Source organism: Triticum aestivum, chromosome 4B (genome assembly GCF_018294505.1).
Source record: "Triticum aestivum cultivar Chinese Spring chromosome 4B, IWGSC CS RefSeq v2.1, whole genome shotgun sequence".
NCBI lineage: Eukaryota > Viridiplantae > Streptophyta > Magnoliopsida > Poales > Poaceae > Triticum > Triticum aestivum.
In genome coordinates, this window is record NC_057804.1 from 22,692,071 (window position 1) to 22,714,007 (window position 21,937).

At 47.6% G+C, this 21,937-nt stretch overlaps 2 protein-coding genes across 2 annotated transcripts; one reads left to right on the plus strand and one right to left on the minus strand.

Moving 5' to 3' along the window:
* Positions 1-10,405: 10,405 nt before the first annotated feature.
* Positions 10,406-12,537, plus strand: LOC123094260 (protein NUCLEAR FUSION DEFECTIVE 4-like). Its single transcript, XM_044516310.1, has one exon. It carries the CDS (start codon positions 10,564-10,566, stop codon positions 12,382-12,384), a length of 1,821 nt encoding a protein of 606 aa, XP_044372245.1. The 5' UTR covers positions 10,406-10,563; the 3' UTR covers positions 12,385-12,537.
* A 2,177-nt stretch (positions 12,538-14,714) lies between these two features.
* On the minus strand, positions 14,715-21,202 carry LOC123089896 (protein argonaute 12). The gene is made up of 21 exons (XM_044511447.1): positions 20,510-21,202; positions 19,855-20,054; positions 19,616-19,762; positions 19,318-19,495; positions 19,015-19,121; positions 18,728-18,860; positions 18,521-18,637; positions 18,265-18,372; positions 18,108-18,179; positions 17,685-17,807; positions 17,433-17,607; positions 17,220-17,341; positions 17,010-17,147; positions 16,453-16,595; positions 16,315-16,377; positions 16,172-16,235; positions 15,868-16,003; positions 15,623-15,696; positions 15,421-15,515; positions 15,276-15,307; positions 14,715-15,155 (listed from the first exon to the last, which is right to left on the minus strand). The coding sequence occupies exons 1-21, from the start codon at positions 21,200-21,202 to the stop codon at positions 14,992-14,994; spliced, it is 3,084 nt and encodes a 1,027-aa protein (XP_044367382.1). The 3' UTR covers positions 14,715-14,991.
* Positions 21,203-21,937: the final 735 nt, after the last annotated feature.

A 21,937-nucleotide genomic window follows, 5' to 3' on the forward strand; every position in this document is an offset into this window, starting at 1 on the left:
TCAAGTGGACCCCTAAATATGTTTGAAATAAGCTACATCACAAAAAATTTAATGCGACTTATAATAAGAAATAATTTCATCAGTTCACTACTGAAATGGTCGCTTTTGCCTAGTGCCCAGGGAGTTTGCCCTTGTTGACCAGTTAAGGATATAGGTGTGAAAAGACAAGAGTGCCTCAGGTTGGGCTTTTCTGCTTAATTGCATAATTGAGTTTTAGGAGTTTTAGAAAAACATGATGAATTTGCAATGAGTACCTCTAAGAAATTACTAACTACTATAAAAATAGAATGAAAAATATTTTTATTGATTGTTTGCCAAAAACATTATTGTTAAGAACTACACATGTCTCATAATTCTTTAAATTTAAAGTATGTTTTAAAGACTGAAACAAATCTTTTTCCGACGTGCACTTGTTGGAATAATGTATTGTCGGCAAAGGAATATTGAAAATAATGCTCCCGTCATTCCCCTTATATAGAATGTATTATATTTTTTTTGGACGAGACTTTGACAAAGAATAATTTTGTTAATATATGGTTTATATGACATGGAATTGTTATACCACAATTCGGTTGTTCAAAAGTTCATTGTCATTTTGTATCATGTAAGAAAACATTATTGTTAAGAACTACGCATGCCTCACATCTCTTTTATATTTAAAGAACATCTTAAAATACTGAAACATATCTTTTGCTAGGATTAGAGATTGAACAAGCCAAACTCAAGCCTCCCAGCCAAACTCGTGAACCTCAGCGAGCAAGCTCGAAGGCTCGGTGGACACAAAAGTTATGCATAACATTTGCGCCCCAAAACAACTAACAAGTTCATAAATATACATGACATAATATAAGGGACCATTAAGATTATACGTACATCCTTCATGCAATCATGCAATTGCTTGATCCAGCAAAAATAGTCTAATAATTCACAATGTGCACCATGTCACCTCAACAAGTGCAAAGTCTAATCACATGACATGCAAAACTAAACATATGCAAGCAATGAGATGTGCACCACACCATCACCACACAAGTGTAAATAACAACAAATGAGAAAACAATTCCAACCATCAAAGGGGCCATATGTCCATTACTCCATCAATTTCATTCGGGTACGTATGGTCAAGTATGAAGATGGAATCACACAAGGAATGAAAAGGAACCTTAAGTGAAGTTTCAACACTTTAAAGCCACCTTGCATGAAGACATGACAAAATATACATGATAGCACTTTATAATTCCTTTCAAGCTATATATAGGTGTAGCCTCAACTTATTATTGAACCAAACACATGCAATTTTGGGCTACAATTGTTAGGCGGTTCTAGAGTTCTAATTAACTCAAGGAAAAAAACGTTATGTCGTTCGTTTTGTCCATTTCTCCTTGGGCTGTCCAAACCCCTTGATTTCCTCCTTAAATACAACCCTTAGGGAGTCATTCAGGCCGGGATACCCAAAGTGTTATCACAAACCCCACATTGTCAGCCTTTTAAGGTATAAAAGATCCAACATAACGTTGGACTAACTTGACGTCGTTTCTTATGAAATCCATGCTTATAAATGGGTAATATGCCAAGGCTGAGCAGAGTCCTATGAAGAAGACTCTGGTCATCAACATGTCAGGCGCCAGGAAGGCTGTGCAGGCACGTTTCCTGGCAGTCGGGCTCTTCCTGTCCGTTCTGCTTGTGAATTCCAGGCAAGTGATCGACCACATGAAGAAGGTACGGAAGGTCCGTGGGGAGCTGTGTGACCATGAGCTGGCTGCGAAGGAAGGGCGGAAATTTGTCCTTGAGTTTTCTGAGGATGGAGACCGGCAACACGTCATCAAGGGGGGGGGCCGTGGCAGTACAAGGGAGACGTGTTCCTGGTGGTCGGTTTGGAGGATGGAGTTGATCCTGCATCGATATCATTTTCTCATATGTCAATGTGGGTTCAGTTTAGGGGTATCCCCTTCTATCTGCTCACTAAGGAGCTTGCTCGCAGTCTGGGTGAGCAGGTTGGTTCAGTGGTGATGATCGACCAGCAGGCGAGGGGCAATATTTGTGACAAGTTTCTCAGAGTAAGAGTCCAGCTGCCCTTGTACTCTGCTTTGCAAAAGGACGCTTGCCGATGAGATTACTAAAGAGGAGGTGACAGTTTTCTTGCGGTATGAGAGATTGCCAAATTTTTGTTTATTCTGTGGCTACATAGGGCATATGGAAGCGAGGTGTGATTTCTCAAATGCAGAAAAGAAGTTGAGGTACAATAAGGAGCTTGGGGTGTTACCGGTGCACTTTGATGATCCCCGCGCTTGGTTCCTGCCTGAGAAAATGGGACAAGGAAGGGGCCCTCAGTCACCAACTCCCCTGTGGCGTGCTCCCAAGCCTGTCATCCAGGCCATGGTGTTGTCAGCCGTGGAGCAAGTGTGGGGTGGTGTTGATCGGCTCTCGATGGGCGATGGGATGGAAACTGACACAATCCAAAAGGAGCGGGATGAAGGAACACAAGCTGACACCAAGGCAATTGCAACACCGGTGAGCAATGATGATGAAAAAATGCTATGGAATCTCCAACACCTCCGAAGACCCTACCCACGCCGAGGGGGAATGTGCCTATACCTATCGACACCAGCTCCGAGCACTTGCAGGACAAGGCTGAGGGGGTGGTGCATGACCCCAAGATAGTGTCTGGAGCAGCTGCAGGAGGGGATATGCCGCCCTTCACCGACACTAGCGACCCAGCTCCAACTGTTGTTGGCACCCAGTACCCAAACACTAACACTCTTTCCGCCCTAGGTGATGATGGAAGACCCCTGGAAATTGGGGCAGTGGAAAAACCGTTGTTGGAGGACTCAAAGGTTGATCCTGACGAAACTAAGAAAACCCTGAACAATGTCAAAGACAAGAATTCAGCTTCAGGAAGTGCAACACCAAGTAATGTCAACACTGAGGATGGTGGAAAAGGTACTCTAGGGTCAAGAGTTACAAGCAGTGGACATAGGGGTCGTAGTCGCTCTGAATCCATTGTGAATGTTACTGAAAGTAGGGCTGTAAAGATTGTGAAATCTGCTCTAGGCAAAAGGCAGGATAGATCTCTAGATGGAGAGAAAATAGGGAGTGAGAGTAGCTCAGGCAAACTTGTGATCAGAAAGAAGTTATGTAGCGGTCAAGAGGAGAAGCAAGGCATAGGTCAGCAAGGTGGAAAGGCGGCAACCGATCCTGGGGCCATCGGTACTCTGACGGGCGCGAATGGCGACGCCCGTCAGGAGAAATGAGTCTCCTCAGCTGGAACTGCCGGGGCTTGGGGCAACCCCGGACAGTTCAGGAACTAGTGTGCCTAGTGCACACATACAAGCCCAAGCTTGTGTTCCTCTCTGAGACGCGGCAAAGCAATTCCTACGTCAATAAGTTAAAGTGGAGGCTTGGCCTCAGGCATTGTATCACGCAACCCGGCATAGGAAAAGGTGCTGGTATTGTGCTCTTCTATGATGAAAGTGTGGAAGTAATAAAGCTTGCCGTTGGCCCGAGGTACATCGATGTGTTAGTGCATTTTCACTCTTCGAGTTTGCAGTGGCGTTGTACCTTTGTTTATGGTGAACCGAAAGCAAGTGATAGGCATCTCATGTGGGAATTGATGAGGAGATTAAAAAGTAACTCAAACGCACCATGGCTGATGATGGGGGATTTTAATGAGGCGATGTGGCAATCAGAGCAGTTATCAGCTACAAAAAGATCAGAACGGCTAATGGAAAATTTTCGAAAGGCTTTATCTGATTGTAACCTGTTTGACCTTGGTTTTAAAGGCCCAAGTTGGACTTTTGACAACAAACAAGAGGGATGGACGAATGTTAAAACCAGACTGGACAGGGGGGTCGCCTCGCCGGAGTGGTCAGATTACTTCAGAGATGCTTCAATTGAGCACATCTGCTCTTCCAGATCAGACCACTTGCCTGTGTTGCTGCGTGTAGGAAAAAGAAAGGAGTGGAGACCCATAGGGGAAAGAAAGAGTAGGCAGTTCCACTACGAGCAGATGTGGGAGCGACTGGATACCTTGCAGAACACCATTAACGCAGCTTGGAGTAGGAATGGATCGGCTACAAACCTTCAGGACGTGGGAGCTAAACTAAAGCTAATGCAGTCCGCTTTGGCTTCTTGGGCTGACAGAGATTTTGGCTCTGTGATCAAACAAACAGCAGTGATAAGGAGTAAACTTTGTGCCCTCTGGAGCGGACCCAGGTCAGTCGAACGGCAAGAAAACATCAAGAAATACTCGAAGGAATTGGATGAGTTGCTTCTAAGAGAAGAGCTCATGTGGAGACAGCGATCGCGGGCTACGTATCTTAGAGAGGGTGATAGAAATACAAAATGGTTTCAGAGAAAAGCAACATGGAGAAAGAAAAAGAATGATATTGCGAAGCTAAAAGATAGCACAGGTGTTTGGAAGGAGAACAGACAGGAAATCAAGGTGATGGCGCGGCAGTTTTTTCAAAGCCTATATGAAAAAGAAGCAGAAGTGAGGCCACATGAAATTCTGCAGCTTGTTGAAAAGAGGGTGACCGAGGACATGAACAAAGAGCTAACAAAAAACTTCACAATGGAGGAAATTAGTGACGCTCTATTTCATATCGGTCACCTTAAAGCTCCTGGGCCGGACGGATTTCCTGCGAGATTCTATCAAAGAAACTGGTATCTTCTCAGAGATGACGTTACCAAAGGCGTTCTGAGTTTTTTTGATAATGGCCACTTACCGGAAGGGATTAATGACACGGTGATTGTACTCATCCCCAAGAGTAAGGACCCACAATCACTGAGAGATTACCGGCCTATAAGCTTATGCAACGTTCTGTACAAGGTGATCTCAAAGTGCCTAGTGAACAGGTTACGCCCCTTGCTGGATGGTATCATTTCAGAGACCCAGAGTGCGTTCATCCCAGGCAGGATTATTACAGATAATGCCACCATTGCTTTTGAGTGCTTCCATAAGATACAACACAGCAGGAACACCCATAATACTCATTGTGCATATAAACTGGACCTCGCCAAGGCATATGACAGGGTAGATTGGTATTTCCTCGAGGAGGTGCTGCTGAAAACCGGTTTTGATAAGAGGTGGACGAGCTGGGTTATGCAGTGTGTACGGTCAGTTAGATACTCGGTCAGGTGCAATGGAGAGCTGCTAGAACCTTTCACGCCATCTAGAGGTCTTAGACAGGGAGATCCCCTCAGCCCGTACTTATTCCTTTTTGTTGCTGATGGCTTGGTTAACCTGCTATGCAAGGAAATTAATGATGGGAACCTAACACCCCTTAAAATCGCGAGGAATAGCCCGGGCATCTCAAACCTCCTATTTGCTGACGATAGCCTTCTCTTTTTTAAGGCAACAGTGGATCAAGCAAGAGTCATCCGAAGAGTCTTGGAAATCTTTCAGAAGGGTACAGGCCAACTCCTTAGTGAGAGCAAATGCTCTATTCTATTCAGTGAGATTTGCCCTGCTGAAACTAGGGAAGAAATCAAGAGCACAATGGGAGTTATCTCTTCGTCCTTTGAGAGCAAGTACTTGGGACTCCCGACCCCAGAAGGGAGAATGAAGGATGATAATTTTCAGCCGATCATGGATAGATTCGGAAAAGATGTAATGATTGGTCGGAAAAGTATATGGCATATGCTGCAAAGGAAGTACATGTCAAATCAGTCGTCCAAGCTCTACCTTGCTACACGATGGGTGTTTTCCTCCTTTCTAAAGGTTTTTGCGATAAATACGAGAAGCTGATTCGCGATTTCTGGTGGGGGGATGAGAATGGACACCGTAAGGTTCACTGGATGTCATGGGAACGCATGACGATGCCGAAGAGAGCGGGTGGAATAGGTTTTAGGGACATGCACCTCTTTAACATTGCTCTACTTGCCAAACAGAGCTGGAGGCTGGTCCAGAACCCAAATAGTCTTTGTGCTAGGATACTCAAGTCAAAATACTACCCGAATGGCAACCTTTTGGACACTGTGTTTGCGTCTGATGCATCACCCGTGTGGAAGGGAATCGAGGCTGGGTTAGAACTCCTTAAAAAGGGTATTATTTGGCGAGTGGGAGATGGTAGGAGTATCCAAATCAAACGAGACCAGTGGATTCCAAGAGATGAGGGACTGAAAACAGCTACATTCATAAAGAGGTCGAGGTTAAGATGGGTAAGCCAACTCATGTGCCCGGACAGGAAAGAATGGAACGAGCCACTAGTAAGGCAAATTTTTCACTCCTTTGATGCGGATGAGATTTGCAAAATCCCCATCCCGAGGGTGGATGCCACGGACTGCATAGCGTGGCATTATGAAAAGAGTGGCAATTTTTCAGTCAGGAGTGCTTACAAACTTGCGGCTGCCATCAAGGTCATACGAACTTGGCTCCCTCCAGCTCGTCTAGTGCCACCAATAACCGCAGCATATGGGACTTGATCTGGAAGGCGAAAGTACCCCCCAAAATCAGGATTTTTGGTTGGAGGGTAGCAACTAATACCCTGGCAACCCAACGCAATAAGTTCAGACGAACCATCATCCAGGATGGTACCTGCATCATTTGTGGTACAGCAGCAGAGGACGAGCATCATGCGGTAATTAACTGTACTAAAAGTAGAGCTCTGAGGCAGGCCATGAGGGAAGTTTGGGATCTCCCTCCAGAGAAAAGCTTCTGCTACACGGGTCAAGACTGGTTACAGATTCTTCTGGACTCGGCGTCAGACGATCTACGTGCTAAAATTCTCTTTCTTCTCTGGAGATGCTGGCACTTGCGAGATGATTGTGTCCATGCAGGGGGCAAGGAGTCAATATTGGGATCAATGGGCTTCCTTCAGAGATATGAAGAGGAATGGAAATCTGCTTCGGTCCAGGAACTTTCAGTTTCAGGCAAAACTACTAGGACTCTGTCCAAACCAGGGGGAGCGGCCTCGTTGTACAACGCTTACTTTGGTCGACTCCAGCAGTTGGATGGGCAAAGTGCAATACTGACGCGGCGTTTATTCAAGAAAATGGCAATAGCTGGGCGGGAGCGATGAACCGTGATCATGCCGGTTTGGTCTTGTCTTCAGTCTGCAGGAAATTACCACATTCACGCACGGCTGAGGAAGCGGAGGGTCGAGCGGCGCTGATCGGCCTTCGGTCCTTGGCAAAGGTCTACAAGGGACCAGTGGTGTGGGAAACTGACTGCAAGTCTCTGACCATCCTTTGCAGTGCTGATAACCCAAGTAAATCGCCGCTATTTGGTCTGATCCTGGACATAAAAGCTAGCCTTGCAGTCTTTACTGAATACAGAATATCACACGTCCCAGGGAATGCAACCAGCTAGCACATGAGCTCGCTGCTGAAGCCAGGATTAGTGGAGACCAGGAAATTATTGCTAAAGTTCATGACAGACTTCAGGGCCTTGTTGCCTCCGAGTGTATTACAGCCTGAGTTGTTTCTTGGGCACTCAAAAAAAAAGTGTGTTCTAAACTGGCCCTCACACGATGATGTAAACCTGATTCGATACATATATGCAGCAGTTAATCAACTAATTAACATCTCCTTAACGATTTGAACGGTGATAGAGTTTTTGGGCGCAATCGCATCTCAGACATATCTGCATGCATTTGGCGTAGATATGGGGTAGCATCTCCTCTACTTTTAATAGCACTTAGCCTTTTTCTCATCACACGATGATGATGATCCATTGGAGGAGTTAATTGCATAAAACCACCACATTTAGGATATCGTTTGCAGAAAACCACGAGGTCACTAATTTCTTGCAAAAACCACCGCGCATTCAGTAATCCTTTTGCAGAAAACACTTGTTGCTTGCTTTGACGTGTTTGATTGCGTTTCCGATAGGTGGGGCCCGCTCATCGAGAGCTGACTTGGCAAAAAATTGCCATGTGTGCGTCTTGACCAAGTCTTCTTCCTTCTCCTCTCTTCCCCTCTCATACACATTACAACAAACATGTTGAGGGCAGGGCCGACGCTGGCGCCGCTTCACCATGGGGAGCAGAGGAACGTGGCCGTGTGAGAGGCCATGGAGGAGAGTCTCACCGCTGCTCGCCGCCGGCCGCTCCCTCAATGCCCACGACCAGGGCACCCGCTGCTGCGCCACCCGGTGAGCAACCGCCGACGCGCTCGTGACACAAGCGGCCTCGCGAGCCCGAGGCTCTGCATTGTGGCCTCGCTCCCTCTGACGCTCCCTCTGCGCGGCGGCCTCGCTGGGCGCGTCGGGAGCGCCGTCGCCGGGCGCGCACGCGTCCTTGGACCTCCACGAGCTCCCCTGCATCTCCCAGCTCTCCGTCCACGCCCACATGGCTAGCGGGAACCATGTCCATTCCAAGACTATCCATCATCCTCGCTGTGCTCTTACCTGCGTTTTGGATGGCCATGGTCTCCGTGTGCAGCTCAATGCTGCTCCTAGCACGCTCGCACTTGCAACTACGTGGCCTGCGCAAGGCTCGGCACGCCGTCGCAGACTCTGCTGGTCGCCATCGACCACATCAACGATGCCACTTGGATCCCGTTCAGCGCCTGCGGCGGCTGCGCGCCCAAGTCGTCGCCGCGAGCATCCAGGCTCAGCACGGCCTACTCCCCCACGGCGGCGACCAAACCTCCCGCTGCCTTGCGGCTCCCTCGGTCTCTGCACGGCCGGCAACAATGGGCCCTCCTGCACCACACACACGAGCGGCAACTGCTCGCCGGCCCACGGCTCCACTCTCCCCGTCCAAGCCGACAACGTCAGGCCCTGCCCCTCCGAGTGCATGCACACAACGTGTTTGTTGTAATGTGAGTGAGAGTGGAAGAAAGGAGAAAGAAGAAGACTTGGTCAAGATGCACACGTGGCAATTCTTTTGCCAAGTCAGCTCCTGACGAGCGGGCCCCATCTGTCAGAAACGCGTTCAAACACGGCATAACTTGTATCAGCATGCTGCTAACAGGCTGCCACATGGAATCCCCGTGGGCCCCACCCCATGTTGTTTGCATTTATTCCACAGCTTATTAATTTGTTGGTTGAAGCTGGCCTCAAAGTTCACGACGAGTTGACGGGGTTGTATTGCGCACATTTGTCGTGCCGGTGAATCGTTGCATTGCTTGGTGCTGTCCATTATCCATCAAAGGGGGTTGATACATGTGTGCAAGAGTAACCAACCAATTAACTTTGCCTTATCGATTTGAACGGCAGTAAAGTTTTAGGCGCAATCAGCCATATATATCTGCATATATATCGAGTAGCATCTCCTCTACGGCTAGTAGTTAGCCTTTTTCTCATCACACGATGATGATGATGTCGTGCACGTGACGGTCTCATGACCCGCCTCCCGCCACGGTCGTCCTTGATGTCGTGATCCATGCCCTGGCATTCTCGGGCATTGTGCCGGCCCAGCCAAGATATCTTCCATGGTGTCGTGCACGATGTCTGGGCGCGCGGGTGCGTACGCCTATATGAAACTTGTGATTGTCAAGCGTAGTGCAATTCGATTTAGAAAACCAAATCCATTTGAATAGGAATTTTTCAATAGGTCCATTTGAATAGGATTTTTTTTTCGCACCGAATCAATTTTAAAACGAAGTCATTAATGCAATTAATTAATTTGTTAGACAATTCTTTATGCTATGGATAATTAGAGGGTGTTTGTTTTCAGGAACTTATTGGTTTAGGGACTTAAAAAAGTTCCTATAAGTCCCATCTAAACCAAACAGGAGGGACTTAAAGTGGGCATTTGGGACTTATAGGGACTTATAGTTGTAATATGGTCTTATAGAGACTTATAAGTCTCAGGAACCAAACAGGTAAGGACTTTTTAGGGACTTGAGACTTATAAGTTGGGACTAAAAAAAGTCTTAGGACTTATGAACTTTTTCAATAGGTTTTTCTCCCATTGGTTTTTCTCCCTCTCATTGAAAAACCAAATCCCATTAAGGGGAGATCTTGTTTCGTATTTCTTTTGGTAGGAGTTGATTCAATTCAATCATGTAAATAATAAGTAATTAACAATTAAGAAATTGCATCATATATGTGAAATCACCGTCCTAAAAGATAGACATAAGATTTTTTTCTTATACTCTTCCATAATAAAATAAGATATTCCTTCATAACAAATCACTAATCCAATTTGAATAGACATAAGATATTCCTTCAAGCATAGAAATATCTTATTTTATTATGAAAGAGTACTAAGAAAAATCTTATGTCTATCTTTTAGGAAGGTGATCTCATATATATAATTACTTATTATTTACATGATTGAATTGAATCAACTCTTACCAAAGAAAGCACGAAACATGATCTCTCCTTAATGGGATTTGATTTTTCAATGGGAGGGGGTAGTGGGAGGTGGGACGAAGTAAAATCGGACAAAAATAAACCGTATCAGGCTACCAACTGCTTAATTGAGAGTAGAGATTTCGATTCCCCATTTGATTTTTCCTTGCACACGTGGTCAATTCAGAAGCTGACACTCACTTGCTGATCTCTCGCGCTACATATATAGCTAGCTGCAGCAAGCAGTACACCACACTCGTGCCATCTTAGCTTGGGGCAACGAGATCAAAGTGGATCGATAGTCCAGTCGAGCTAGCTGAGCCATGGTGTCTGGCGATGGCGATGGCGGCGGCCGAGTGCCGTCGACGCAATTCGCCAAGCACGTGGTGGCCGGGCGGTGGTTCATGTTCTTCGCGTCCATCCTGATCATGGCGGCGGCGGGCGGCACCTACATCTTCGCCATCTACTCCAAGGCCATCAAGTCGTCGCTGGGCTACGACCAGCAGACGCTCAACACGCTCAGCTTCTTCAAGGACGTGGGCGCCAACGTCGGCATCCTCCCGGGCCTCATCAACGAGGTGACGCCGCCGTGGGTCGTCCTCGCCTGCGGCGCCGCCATGAACCTCGTCGGCTACCTCATGATCTACCTCTCCATCACCGGCCGCACCGCGCGCCCGCCCGTCTGGCTCATGTGCTTCTACATCGCCGTCGGCGCCAACTCCCAGTCCTTCGCCAACACCGGCGCCCTCGTCACCGCCGTCAAGAACTTCCCCGAGGACCGCGGCGTCGTGCTGGGGCTCCTCAAGGGCTTCGTCGGCCTCAGCGGCGCCATCTTCACGCAGCTCTACCGCGCCATCTACGGCACCGACAACGACGGCGCCGACCTCGTGCTGCTCATGGCCTGGCTGCCCGCCGCCATCTCGCTCCTCTTCATCCCCACCATCCGCATCATGCCGCGCGGCGCCGTGGCCGCCGCCGCCACCAGCAGCCGGGAGCGCAAGGCCTTCTTCTACTTCCTCTACGCCTCCATCGTGCTCGCCGTCTACCTCCTCGTCATGAACGTGGTGGAGCTGGAGGTGCTCAAGTTCCCCAGGCCCGCCTACTACGTCACCGCCACCGTGCTCCTCCTCCTCATCTTCTTCCCCATCGTCATCGTCGTCCAGCAGGAGCTCAGGAACTACCTGCAGCCGCCACTGCCCACCCAGTCCCACTCTCAGTCTGTCGTCCCGACTACGACGACCACGGCCGTCGTCCACGAGGCCGAGACAGCCACCGTGAGGCCGCCGGCGACGACGTGCTTCCAGGACGTGTTCCGGCCGCCGGCAAGGGGGGAGGACTACACCATCCTGCAGGCCCTCTTCAGCGTGGACATGCTGGTGCTGTTCGTGGCCACCATATGCGGCGTGGGCGGCACGCTGACGGCCATCGACAACCTGGGCCAGATCGGGCAGTCGCTGGGGTACCCGCAGCGCAGCGTCACCACCTTCGTCTCCCTGGTGAGCATCTGGAACTACGCCGGCCGCGTGGTGGCCGGGTTCGCGTCCGAGTACGTGCTGGCCCGCTACAAGGTGCCCCGCCCGCTCGTCCTCACGGCGGTGCTCCTCCTCGCCTGCGCGGGGCACCTCCTGATCGCCGTGGGCGTGAACAACGGGCTGTACGCGGCGTCGGTGATCCTCGGCTTCTGCTTCGGGGCGCAGTGGCCGCTGCTCTTCGCCATCATCTCCGAGGTGTTCGGCCTCAAGTACTACTCCACGCTCTACAACTTCGGCGCCGTGGCCAGCCCCGTGGGGTCCTACATCCTCAACGTGCGCATCGCCGGCCGGCGCTACGACGAGGAGGCGCTCCGGCAGGGCGGCCGCAGGGGCAAGGACCTGACGTGCATCGGGGTGCGCTGCTTCAGGGAGTCATTCTACACCATCGCCGGCGTCACGCTGCTCGGCGCCCTCGTCTCGCTGCTGCTCGCGTGGAGGACCAGGAACTTCTACAGGGGCGACCTCTACGGCAAGTTCAACGCCGACCTGGCCATGGGCCCTGTTCCTGCCGGCGAGGAGCGGCCGGAACAAGCGACCACCAAGGGTGCAGATACCTCCAGCGACAACGCCGTCGCCACCAATGGCAGCAAGATCCGTTCCGCTGATCACTAACCAAAGACAGACAGATCCAAGCATGGAACCGAAATTGTGTAGAAATATATACGGATGGATGCGAAAGCTTGGTCAATTTATGTAGAAATATATAGATGGATCATGGATCGATTGTTGTGTACTACAAAATGGATAACTGAAATTCTTGGTTCAGTAGTACTGTACAAGTAGCGGGTGGAGATCAGCAAGTCTTGTGTGATCCCGCATTTCCAGGAAAGGGATGATTGTTCCAACGATAGTTTGTTGAGTCGTCATGTGAGTGAAACAGTGAACGTTTACTGTGAACTATCAAAATCGTAGCACACCGTCACCAAGCCTTTGCAACAAGCCTGCCTCATGTTGCGCTTAGAGTTTTGCAACATGAGCCTTATGGCATCCCCAAACAGTTTTTCAGTTTTTTTTTCTACACGGTCCGCAAAATAATTCATATTGCGTTCATGCGTCTTGCAATAATGGCCATGTTCAAAGGGCACATATGGCCTGTGGACGACGCGGCAGATGTTTCGCATCCACTCACCCATTTTAAACCATTTTCTGCGGAAGAACAAATTATTCAGCATTTTCTTCAGAAAAAGAACGTAGTATATATAAGAGAAAAGTCTTGTAACGTCACCGACCAAAATCTTGTCGCAAACCGATCAGTTACATCTTACTCGATGCGCGTCTAATTTTTTCTAATCACATGTGTGTTCATATTAACGCGCAGACCTCCAAGATCCGGCATCAATATTGCTAACTACTCCCTCCGTCCCAAAATATAAGAACGTTTTTTGCACTATACTGGGGGAGTAGTACATATTACTTGAGCTGAAAAGACATTTCTAGACACTTGTTAGAGATTCCGAAGAAGTAGTGAGAGCTAACGTTTCTAGGCATATATACGGCTTTTATATTTCATGTTACGTAATCCTCTGAAGGACCTTATCTCTTGGCTCTTGAGTTACTGAATATACTCGAGCCGAGAGCAACTTGATAGGGGATAAGTGCACCACTGTCTCGTCGCTCTCTTCTTGTTGCTTTGTGGGAAATTTGCACCAAAATGTTACTAACCAAAATATGAACCTAAATGTTCCGACCATTAGTAGCATACTTTTCTAAATACAATATATGATAACGGAACTAGTTGCCAAACTGTCATCTAATTGACCTTGACGAGTCATTATTCAAAGACGTCCGCCTCCATCTCTCTCGTCCCCTCTTGTTGGATAAGAGAGGGCATCGATCTGCATACAGCCAGAGCATCAGCAACATTGACGTTGGGACTTTTTAGCTTGAGCAGGATCGCGTACAAACTAGAAATGGATTGAGTGATCGGTCCACCGACAAGGATTAATATGGTAGATTAGTCAATCAATCCCCGGAGCGTCCCTTTCTTGGCATTGCCACAATTAGTAAACCTTTCTAGATCACCACTTCTCTCACTCCTTGGGCAAGGATGAAATGGTTGTTGCTGTGATTTTGTGCAACTAGTAGTTGCCAACTACTACGACAGGAATATTTGGTTTATTCCTAGATTTATTTCAGGATTTCTGGCGATGCGCTTTCAGTGGGAGGAGACATTCCCGTCGACGATGAGGAGTCTACGGTGACTTCGTAAATCTTAAAATGATATGCCGGCTCAGTCTCTCGAAGGTGCTCATATGGGTGCTTGTGTGCGTTCATAGGGATGAGTGTATGCGCGTATGTATGAGCGCTTGCGTCTGTATTGTGTTAAAAAAAATTATATACTCGTGGAAAAATGGTGAGGAATGTTCATGGCCACCCATGCATTGCAGTCCTGAATGTGTGGAATAATTCCACGCGGGATGGAAAAGTTGCTGCGTTTGAAACTGGATGAAAACAAACTAAAATGAGTCGATATAGTTGAGTTGAAACACTTCATTGTCAAACTACTAGTTAAATGATCTTAGACAAGAAGCCCTCAGGATACAAGTAACAGAGACGAGTCGTCGGCAGCGAGCCAGCGACGCACCGGCAGTCACTTTCTCCGGCGATCGACTAGTAGTCGCACAGCTCATCAGTGCTCTCAGGGAGCCAACTGCGCGCTACGCGCCAGCAAAATCAGTAGAGGACGATGGAGCAAGGTATTCCGGCGGTGACGACCGATGACGATGATTGGTTTGACGCGAATCATCTTCGCGGCCAGCCACGCATCTAGTTCATTGCTGGCTCTGACTTCTGACAACGGCCGGAATATATAACAGGCTGCCGTGACGGCGAGGCCGTCGTTGGGTGCGTGACCAAGCCGTGACTCCAACATTACGTACTACCAAAGATGTCAGTCTCGTCATCAAGACAGCGAACTAGCTGAAAATCTTTCGAACTGACAACAGACGCCCCCACAGCTGATGTAGTAACTGCGAATGTTTCTCACAAAATATATGTGCCTACGTTCTGTCACATGCATATACCACCAGCATGTTTTTAGAGGACGCTAACCGAAGGCTAAAGTTCTTGCAGGCAACACGTCCTACCAAACCATGACAAGTTCCATACATAAACCACAAACGGCAACGATGAGACTGCTGTGGTTCGAGCAGGCCATCAGCAGCACAGCCAAGCAAAAGGTGTGGACACCACTACTTCTCGCAAGCAAGGGATCAGCCATCAGCAGTAGAACATGAACTCCTTGACACTGTCCCTGATCTTGGGGAGCTGCCTCGTAGGCGCCAACCTGGCCGTGGCCGACGACGAGCCCCCGTCGGAGAACTCGTCCTGCATGTAGTAGCGCGCACGGAAGGCCGCCAGGTGCGCGTAGTACGCCGGAGGAACTGTCACGGTAGCAATAACCAGAATCAGAAGCAAGTCAAAAGACATTGCTCATGTCTAAAATCATGAGCACCTGCCTTGCAAGCTGATACAGAGATTTGAAGACTTGGTTAAATGCGTACCTATAGAGACCGATCGCGTGCACCGGGCGTAGCTGCGAGCGAGGAACCGTCAGAAGAAAAAAGTTAGATAGTTAGATAACAGGGTACAACAGTATGCTGGCTATGCATCATTGATCATGGAGGAAACTGGCTTAGAGCGGCTTACGTGTAGCAGAGATTGTAGGTCAAGGTTTGCAGGGCATCAGCACTGAAACGGTTTTCGTCGAGAAGAACGTGATAGTGTGTCGGGCGGCTTGTTCCCTGTCCAAAGGAAAACACAGGAGAGACTTTAGTATCGAGTCATGAAACATTTGCCCAGTACACTAGAAGTATGGGACTTCACGAAAATGTGAATCATGCAACATTACCCGAATACCAGCATGGCTGCAGAGGTAAAAATCAAACTCTGTAGGATGGCAGATCTTTGTGTCGACAACAGTACCTGAGGACAATGCACACTTGATACTTTAATCTTGTTATTACTGGAACACACTTTGGTACGTAAAATCTACTCCCTCCGTCCCAGAATAGATGACTCAACTTTGTGCTAAAGTTAGTACAAAGTTATGCACACATTATGCACACATTATGCTAATTAACCAGGTAAACTTACCAGGTAGGATATTCCCACTTCTATCCGTCAGATCCCGCGCACGATGATTTTCAGGAAATAGGCGAGTGTGATGCCGCTTTTGCACAACAACAAATGAGACTGGTGGGAGGTAACCCGCCTGTAAAGTGGCACAAGCCTGGGAACAAGAAGAACATGGTGTGGCAAACACATTAGAAATTAGAATGTCAGGGTATGAATTAATCACTAGCTGACATGGTGTAGCACAAGCCCGGAGAATGTTGAAAACGAAAATAAAGGACGAATGTGGCGTTATATGGAGAGGGTCAAAGGGGGTGAGAAGAACCTTGCGAATCGCATCCATTTCATAAAGCAACACTTGGCTGAACTGACCCTCACTAACACCATCTCTGCATATTAAACGATTCAGTATTAAGCAGAGACTAAGAAATGATTCTTGGAAAAACAAAGACTGCACGCTTTACAAACATATAAAATATGATCCTGTGAGGTTTGCATCCAGTTGCTCTGTAGAAAGAGAGAAGCAACTCCCTGCAAAATTTCAAGAATTCAATGTTATTGTTGCAAAAAGGAAAACTAGGCAAATACTTCCGTATCTTGCATTACCTTATCATGCCACCACCAACACGTCCCCTTTGTGGATCCATTGTTTCCGTGTAAAGGTCGGCAATTATTTCTTCCCTAGGGCCTTGTGAAGAGACCAAGCATTTGTATTTTGTTACTTCTGGCCAATCCATAGATGCAACAACCTACAATGTGAGGATGTAGAAGCCTTAGTTCCAGAACTCCAAATTCTATCATGCGTTATTCATAGTATGGTGCCAAGACGGCAAACAGAAAGAGAGGATCTGTACCATCCACACAAAGCAAATTGAAAAAATAGATAGGTAGTATGTTTCTCCTTTGAAGCACAAGTAAAAGCTTAGCAGCCTTTTACAATGAATATCGCTACTTTTGTTCTGACATATCGTTCCTTTTGTTACCGAAAATGCAAAGCTATTCCAAACTTCCAATACAGATGGTACTGATAAAAAGTGAAAAAAAAAATAGAAACGGAAGTTGAGCGCTATTAATTAGTGCGTCCCACTCTGACAGTCTCTTGTCAAATAAGCAGACTTCAAATTAACAAACTTGACATGATGAGAGAGAGAAGAATGACATACTGCTGCAATAGATGGAGATGCATCTTCTCCAGCAGCTGGGTGGGTAACATCAGCTCCGAAAACTATCGTAGGCACATCTGTCAGAAGGGGTATCCTCTTGTACAAAGCATCTTCAAGTACTGTATTCCGACCTCCGACCTAATCATAAAACAGCAAAGGTCTTAGCATTTCGCAGGCCTGATTGTCGAGCAGCTAGCAATTGATTCATACCTTAACATTGATCTTCAGAGAAAGATTTTCAAGGTATTGTTTCCCACCCTTCTGAACATTCTTGGGTAAGCAGCACTGAGTTATTACTCCAAGCTCGGTTTCACAGAGCCGTTTTATCTTTCCTGCATTAGATGGCAGAAACTTGGAATTAAAACTGATTTCTATTTTAAAATAGTCAGATATCAGCTCAGAAAATCAACTTGAAGAACATACCATAGGAACCACTAATATCAGGTAATATGATGATCAATAATTCAAGTTGCTTCCCTTCTAGACCTTGCTTAGTGAGCACTTCTGCAGAATGCCTATGGATATTTCTGATTGCAGACTCCACTGTGTCCTGACGGCGCGCTTGTGTGATATTCACGCATGGTTCCATGTTCATTTCCTACAACAGGAAAATTTATTCAGTCAGTATATATGATGCTAGCGACAGAGGTTCATTCCAGAAGAAGAAAAGGTTACCATGCCAATGCTATTGCACATGTGAGCCAGATCACGGCAAAACATGCCGATGTCGTTTGGATGAAGTCGAGACGCGAAAGTTAGACATGCCCAATGGTTGATAGATCCTCCATTCACCATTCTCTGGGAAAAACAACGAAATTAGAATTACCAAGACTGATGTAGAAAGCAAATGAAATAGACAAAAGATATAGAAACATCGCTACAAACAGCCAGGCAAATTAAGTATATACAATCATTTGAATGCATGATATCATATATCAAGAAGTTTAGAGACTGACACAAATGTTCTCCACTTACATGTTAGTGCTAAATAACATGCAAGACAAAAGTGATATTGATAAACATAAACACTGAGCATAACAATGTTGCTGAGAAATGAAGTTTTTATGTCACACGGAAATAGGGTCTAGGGTATAATACCTTGTTTATCATGTTCCATTGTCCTACTGAAGGATTACATACTTTTTCCCGTCCAGATTCATGATATTTAAGCTAACAACAGGAGAAATATTTAAGAGGTCAAATAAATAAAAAATTATGTAAAAACAGTAAGGTCATTTTCTTTAAAAGCAGTTACCCTTGGGGCAGGTAGTACACGAGCATCGACCAATGCAAGTTGGTTCATGACTTTCATGCCAAATTCTTTGGAATATTCATCATTACCATAATTATTCCTATTAACAATCTGGGAATAAAAAGAAGGAATCAGATCATATATCCTCAAATCAAACGCATACAAATATGTTGATATAAGAGCAATGCAAAACTGTACACTTATGCTATGCTACAAATACCAACTGCGGAGTAAATGAGAATTAAGGGCTAATATTCACCTCTAGAACACTGCTCTCCCATTGAGCTGGTCTTTCACATGCCATCTTTCGTATGCTTGAAACTTGGCGTTCATTCAACTTCCGAGAATACCTTTGTCCTCCAACAATGCTGCAAACCTGAAGAAATCATATGTACAAGCTATTGATTTGACTACAAAAACAAAAGACAAACTTAGCGAGTCACAAAAGAAGATCAGCCATAAGCACCTCCATAGGCAAATAGATCGGTCTGCTGTCACTGCCAGCCTGAAGGCATGGCCAATTGGTATATTTCAAAGTGTAATTGTATTGCTTCTTAAAGTGCTGGACTACTGATACGCGCACACCATCTTGATCAAACCTGCAATAGCAAACAATCACAGGAAAATCGCAGTTGAGCTCATTTCTACCTACCCTATAAATAATCACAATTATTTAACAGCATCATGTAACTAAATAAATGAAAATGTAAAGAAAGTGCATGAAGTAAACAGGGTATAATAGTGAATAGATACATTAATTCCTTCAATGGAGCTGAGGATACGCTAGTGATCTTGTAGCGTATGGTTTTATCCGTCCGATGAGTGGCCTCAACCCGGACACCTCTAAGGGCTTTCTTCAACTATATAAAGCAGAAAAGAAAAGGGAATGCAACAGTTAGTTTGGTAGACAGAAGAAAAAATTAATAATTAATAAGAATGGCTGTGTGCATCACACTGATGCAGAGGCCGGGGGTTTTAACCTCCTTTTCAAAAAAGAGAGAAGAAAAAATAATAGTTAAGGAGAACAATAAGCCAGCATCATTCATACCTTAATGCGATCCCATATTTAGTGACAAGAACACATTTAGGCACAGCCGTACCAATATTTAGTGACAAACCCATCTGTGTGGGGCGAAGGCTTTGGTAATAACCCCTCCAGCATTCAACACCGTTGCCAATTGCGCCACCATGTCCAAATGACTGATAGAAGAACGATCTAAAGATCGATACATACCTGTTTCAATTTAAAGAAGATGCACACAAAATTTTGAATTACAAATATAAGAAATGAAAACAGGCCAACTCAGAAAATGAAAACTTTCTACTCCACATCAAGAAAGTACTAATGGATTACTTTGTTGTGGGGCACTCCCTTAGGGCGATGTCGAGAGCTTGGATAGTGTCCTGTGGAAGCTCCCTGCTTCTACCAGCCAAAAACTGCCGGAGGCTGTACATATCCAGATTTGAAGCAAGCTTTACGGTCACCTTGTATTCCTCCTCGCTATAACACAAGAACCAGTACTATGTTAAAACCATTACATGAACAAGCAGGTTTTGATCACAAAAAGGAAAACTGAAATGTTTTCGTTCTACCGTTTATTCCCTTTGGCGGCATTAGCAAGTTTGACGACAAACACTTTGTTCTTGAACGGCAGTGCACCAGCGGTATACAGGCTCTTCCTTCCATCATAAACAGGCAGCCTACCGTCCAAGTGTTCCTTGTACAATTTTATGAGTTCGTTGATTATTGATCTGTTCCAACCGCGAGACCTCGTTTCCGGATCAATTGTCACCTGCGCAACAGGAAGACGGTTGTTATGCTGAAAATTAACCATGATCATGTGCTTGCAGAATCAAATTATTCACCCACTTTCGAAGGTGAAAATTGTTAACCATGATCATGTGCTTGCAGAAATTATTCACCCACTTTTGAAGGTAAAAATTAACCATGATCATGTGCTTGGAGAAATTATTCACCCACTTTTGAAGGTGAAAATTATTAACCATGATCATGTGCTTGCAGAAATTATTCACCCACTTTTGAAGGTGAAACCTTAAATTTGCATGAAACTTGTAAGTTGGCTGATTTTGGCATCTGCTTGTTTCTTTAATAACGTTTGGATTAGCTAAGACATGTGATTGGTTCTATTTTGATCCAAATCCACTTGATGGTTCAAAATACAGCTTACAACGAATGAAATGAAATGAATATTTACGAATATCACCGAACGGGTTCGAGCATACGTACATCGTAATGGTAGATCTCCTTGTCGGCGACCTGCACGAGGAAATGGTTGGCGCGGACGCGGCACCTCCGCCCGATGGTCCCGAACCCCGGCCGCGCCGGGAACTTCTCCGCCTTGGTCGACACCGGCGGCAGATTGGCCGGCGCCGCCGGCACCGGAGGCTCCATGACGACCCTCCGCTGCTCCTTCGCCGTCACCGGAGCGGAGGACGACGACGACGGCCGCTCGCCTGCGGCCTTAGAGAGCACCATCTTCCGCTCGACCTCGGCACCCAGCACCTCCACCGCCGCCGTCGGGGCCGCCACTTGCTGGCCGGCTCGGCCAGGTCCAGTGCCGCCATAACGCGGGTCGTGCTCCCCCACCGCGGCGACGCCACCCCGCCCGCCAGCTGCAGGTTGTTGCGAAGCGCCTCGACCACCTCGGCCTCTCGCCGCGTCGTCCCGATGGCCACCGCGCTCACCGCCTCGGCCCCTCCCTCGGCCGTCCCCGCCGCGTCCTCCATGTGGCTCCTGCTCTCCGGAGCGACCGCGCGGCGCGTGGCCGTGTCCTCCGCGGCCGCGCTCGCCCCCGGCCTCCTCCCCTCGGCCCCTCCCTCGGCCGCCACCGCCCCGACCGCGGCCACCTTCGTGCGCTCCGGACGACTGGTCGCCGCGGCCGTGGCCGCCGCGCCGGCCGCCTCCACCTCGCGAAGACATGGACAAGCTAGGACCAAACCCTACCGAAACCCAAGGAGTTGGTAGAAGAGAACGTACGAAGCTCAAGCGGCCTGGACGACGACGCTACTATATAGAAAGACGGGCTCGGAGATGTACTATCGGGGAAAGAGAAACGGCGGTGACATGTGGAGCCCGCGTGTCAGGGACTCGGAGCGGAGCGGCGCGATCGGTCAGGGGCTCCCCGCATTCTCCTCGCGCGCTCGCGGAACGAGGAGATCTTTCGAGCCGACGCGCACGCAACCGGCCGGCGCGGGGGCACGTTCTCGCACCAAACCGCCGTCACGTCTAGTCGCCATTAAGGGCACGCTGTAGCGGAGGCAATGATGAAGAATTATCGGGGCGCGGGGCGGCCGTCTCCTGCTTTTCTGCCTAGCAAAGCATGCAGCCCACGTCGCCCATCCTAGCCAAATCCATGCAGCTACTAGTAGGAGTACCTGGCTACTGTACGTGGCAGTGCACATCTCCGCAAGTGTGTACAGACCCTCATCTCGACTTCGCCGTTTGGAGCGAACGCATCCGTCGTCGTTCGACCCTGCATACTTAATCTTGATGCATATATAATGGCCACGTCATTACCAAGATCCGTTCGTTCCAAAGACCGAACGGGCCAACGCCTCGACCCGCCACTTCCTCTCCCCTCACCCCCACGATGCGGTCGCCCAACACACACACACACGCACACACACACAAACACTTCCTCTCCGACTTTCTCCG

Coding starts and splice junctions, on each gene's coding strand:
- LOC123089896 (XM_044511447.1), bottom strand. CDS start 21,202: ATGTCTTCGCGAGGTGGAGGCGGCCGGCGCGGCGGCCACGGCCGCGGC. Junction 18,373..18,520: donor GGGAGAGCAGTGTTCTAGAG/GTGAATATTAGC, acceptor TTTTATTCCCAG/ATTGTTAATAGGAATAATTA. Junction 15,516..15,622: donor GCAGCCATGCTGGTATTCGG/GTAATGTTGCAT, acceptor TCCTTTGGACAG/GGAACAAGCCGCCCGACACA.
- LOC123094260 (XM_044516310.1), top strand. CDS start 10,564: ATGGTGTCTGGCGATGGCGATGGCGGCGGCCGAGTGCCGTCGACGCAA.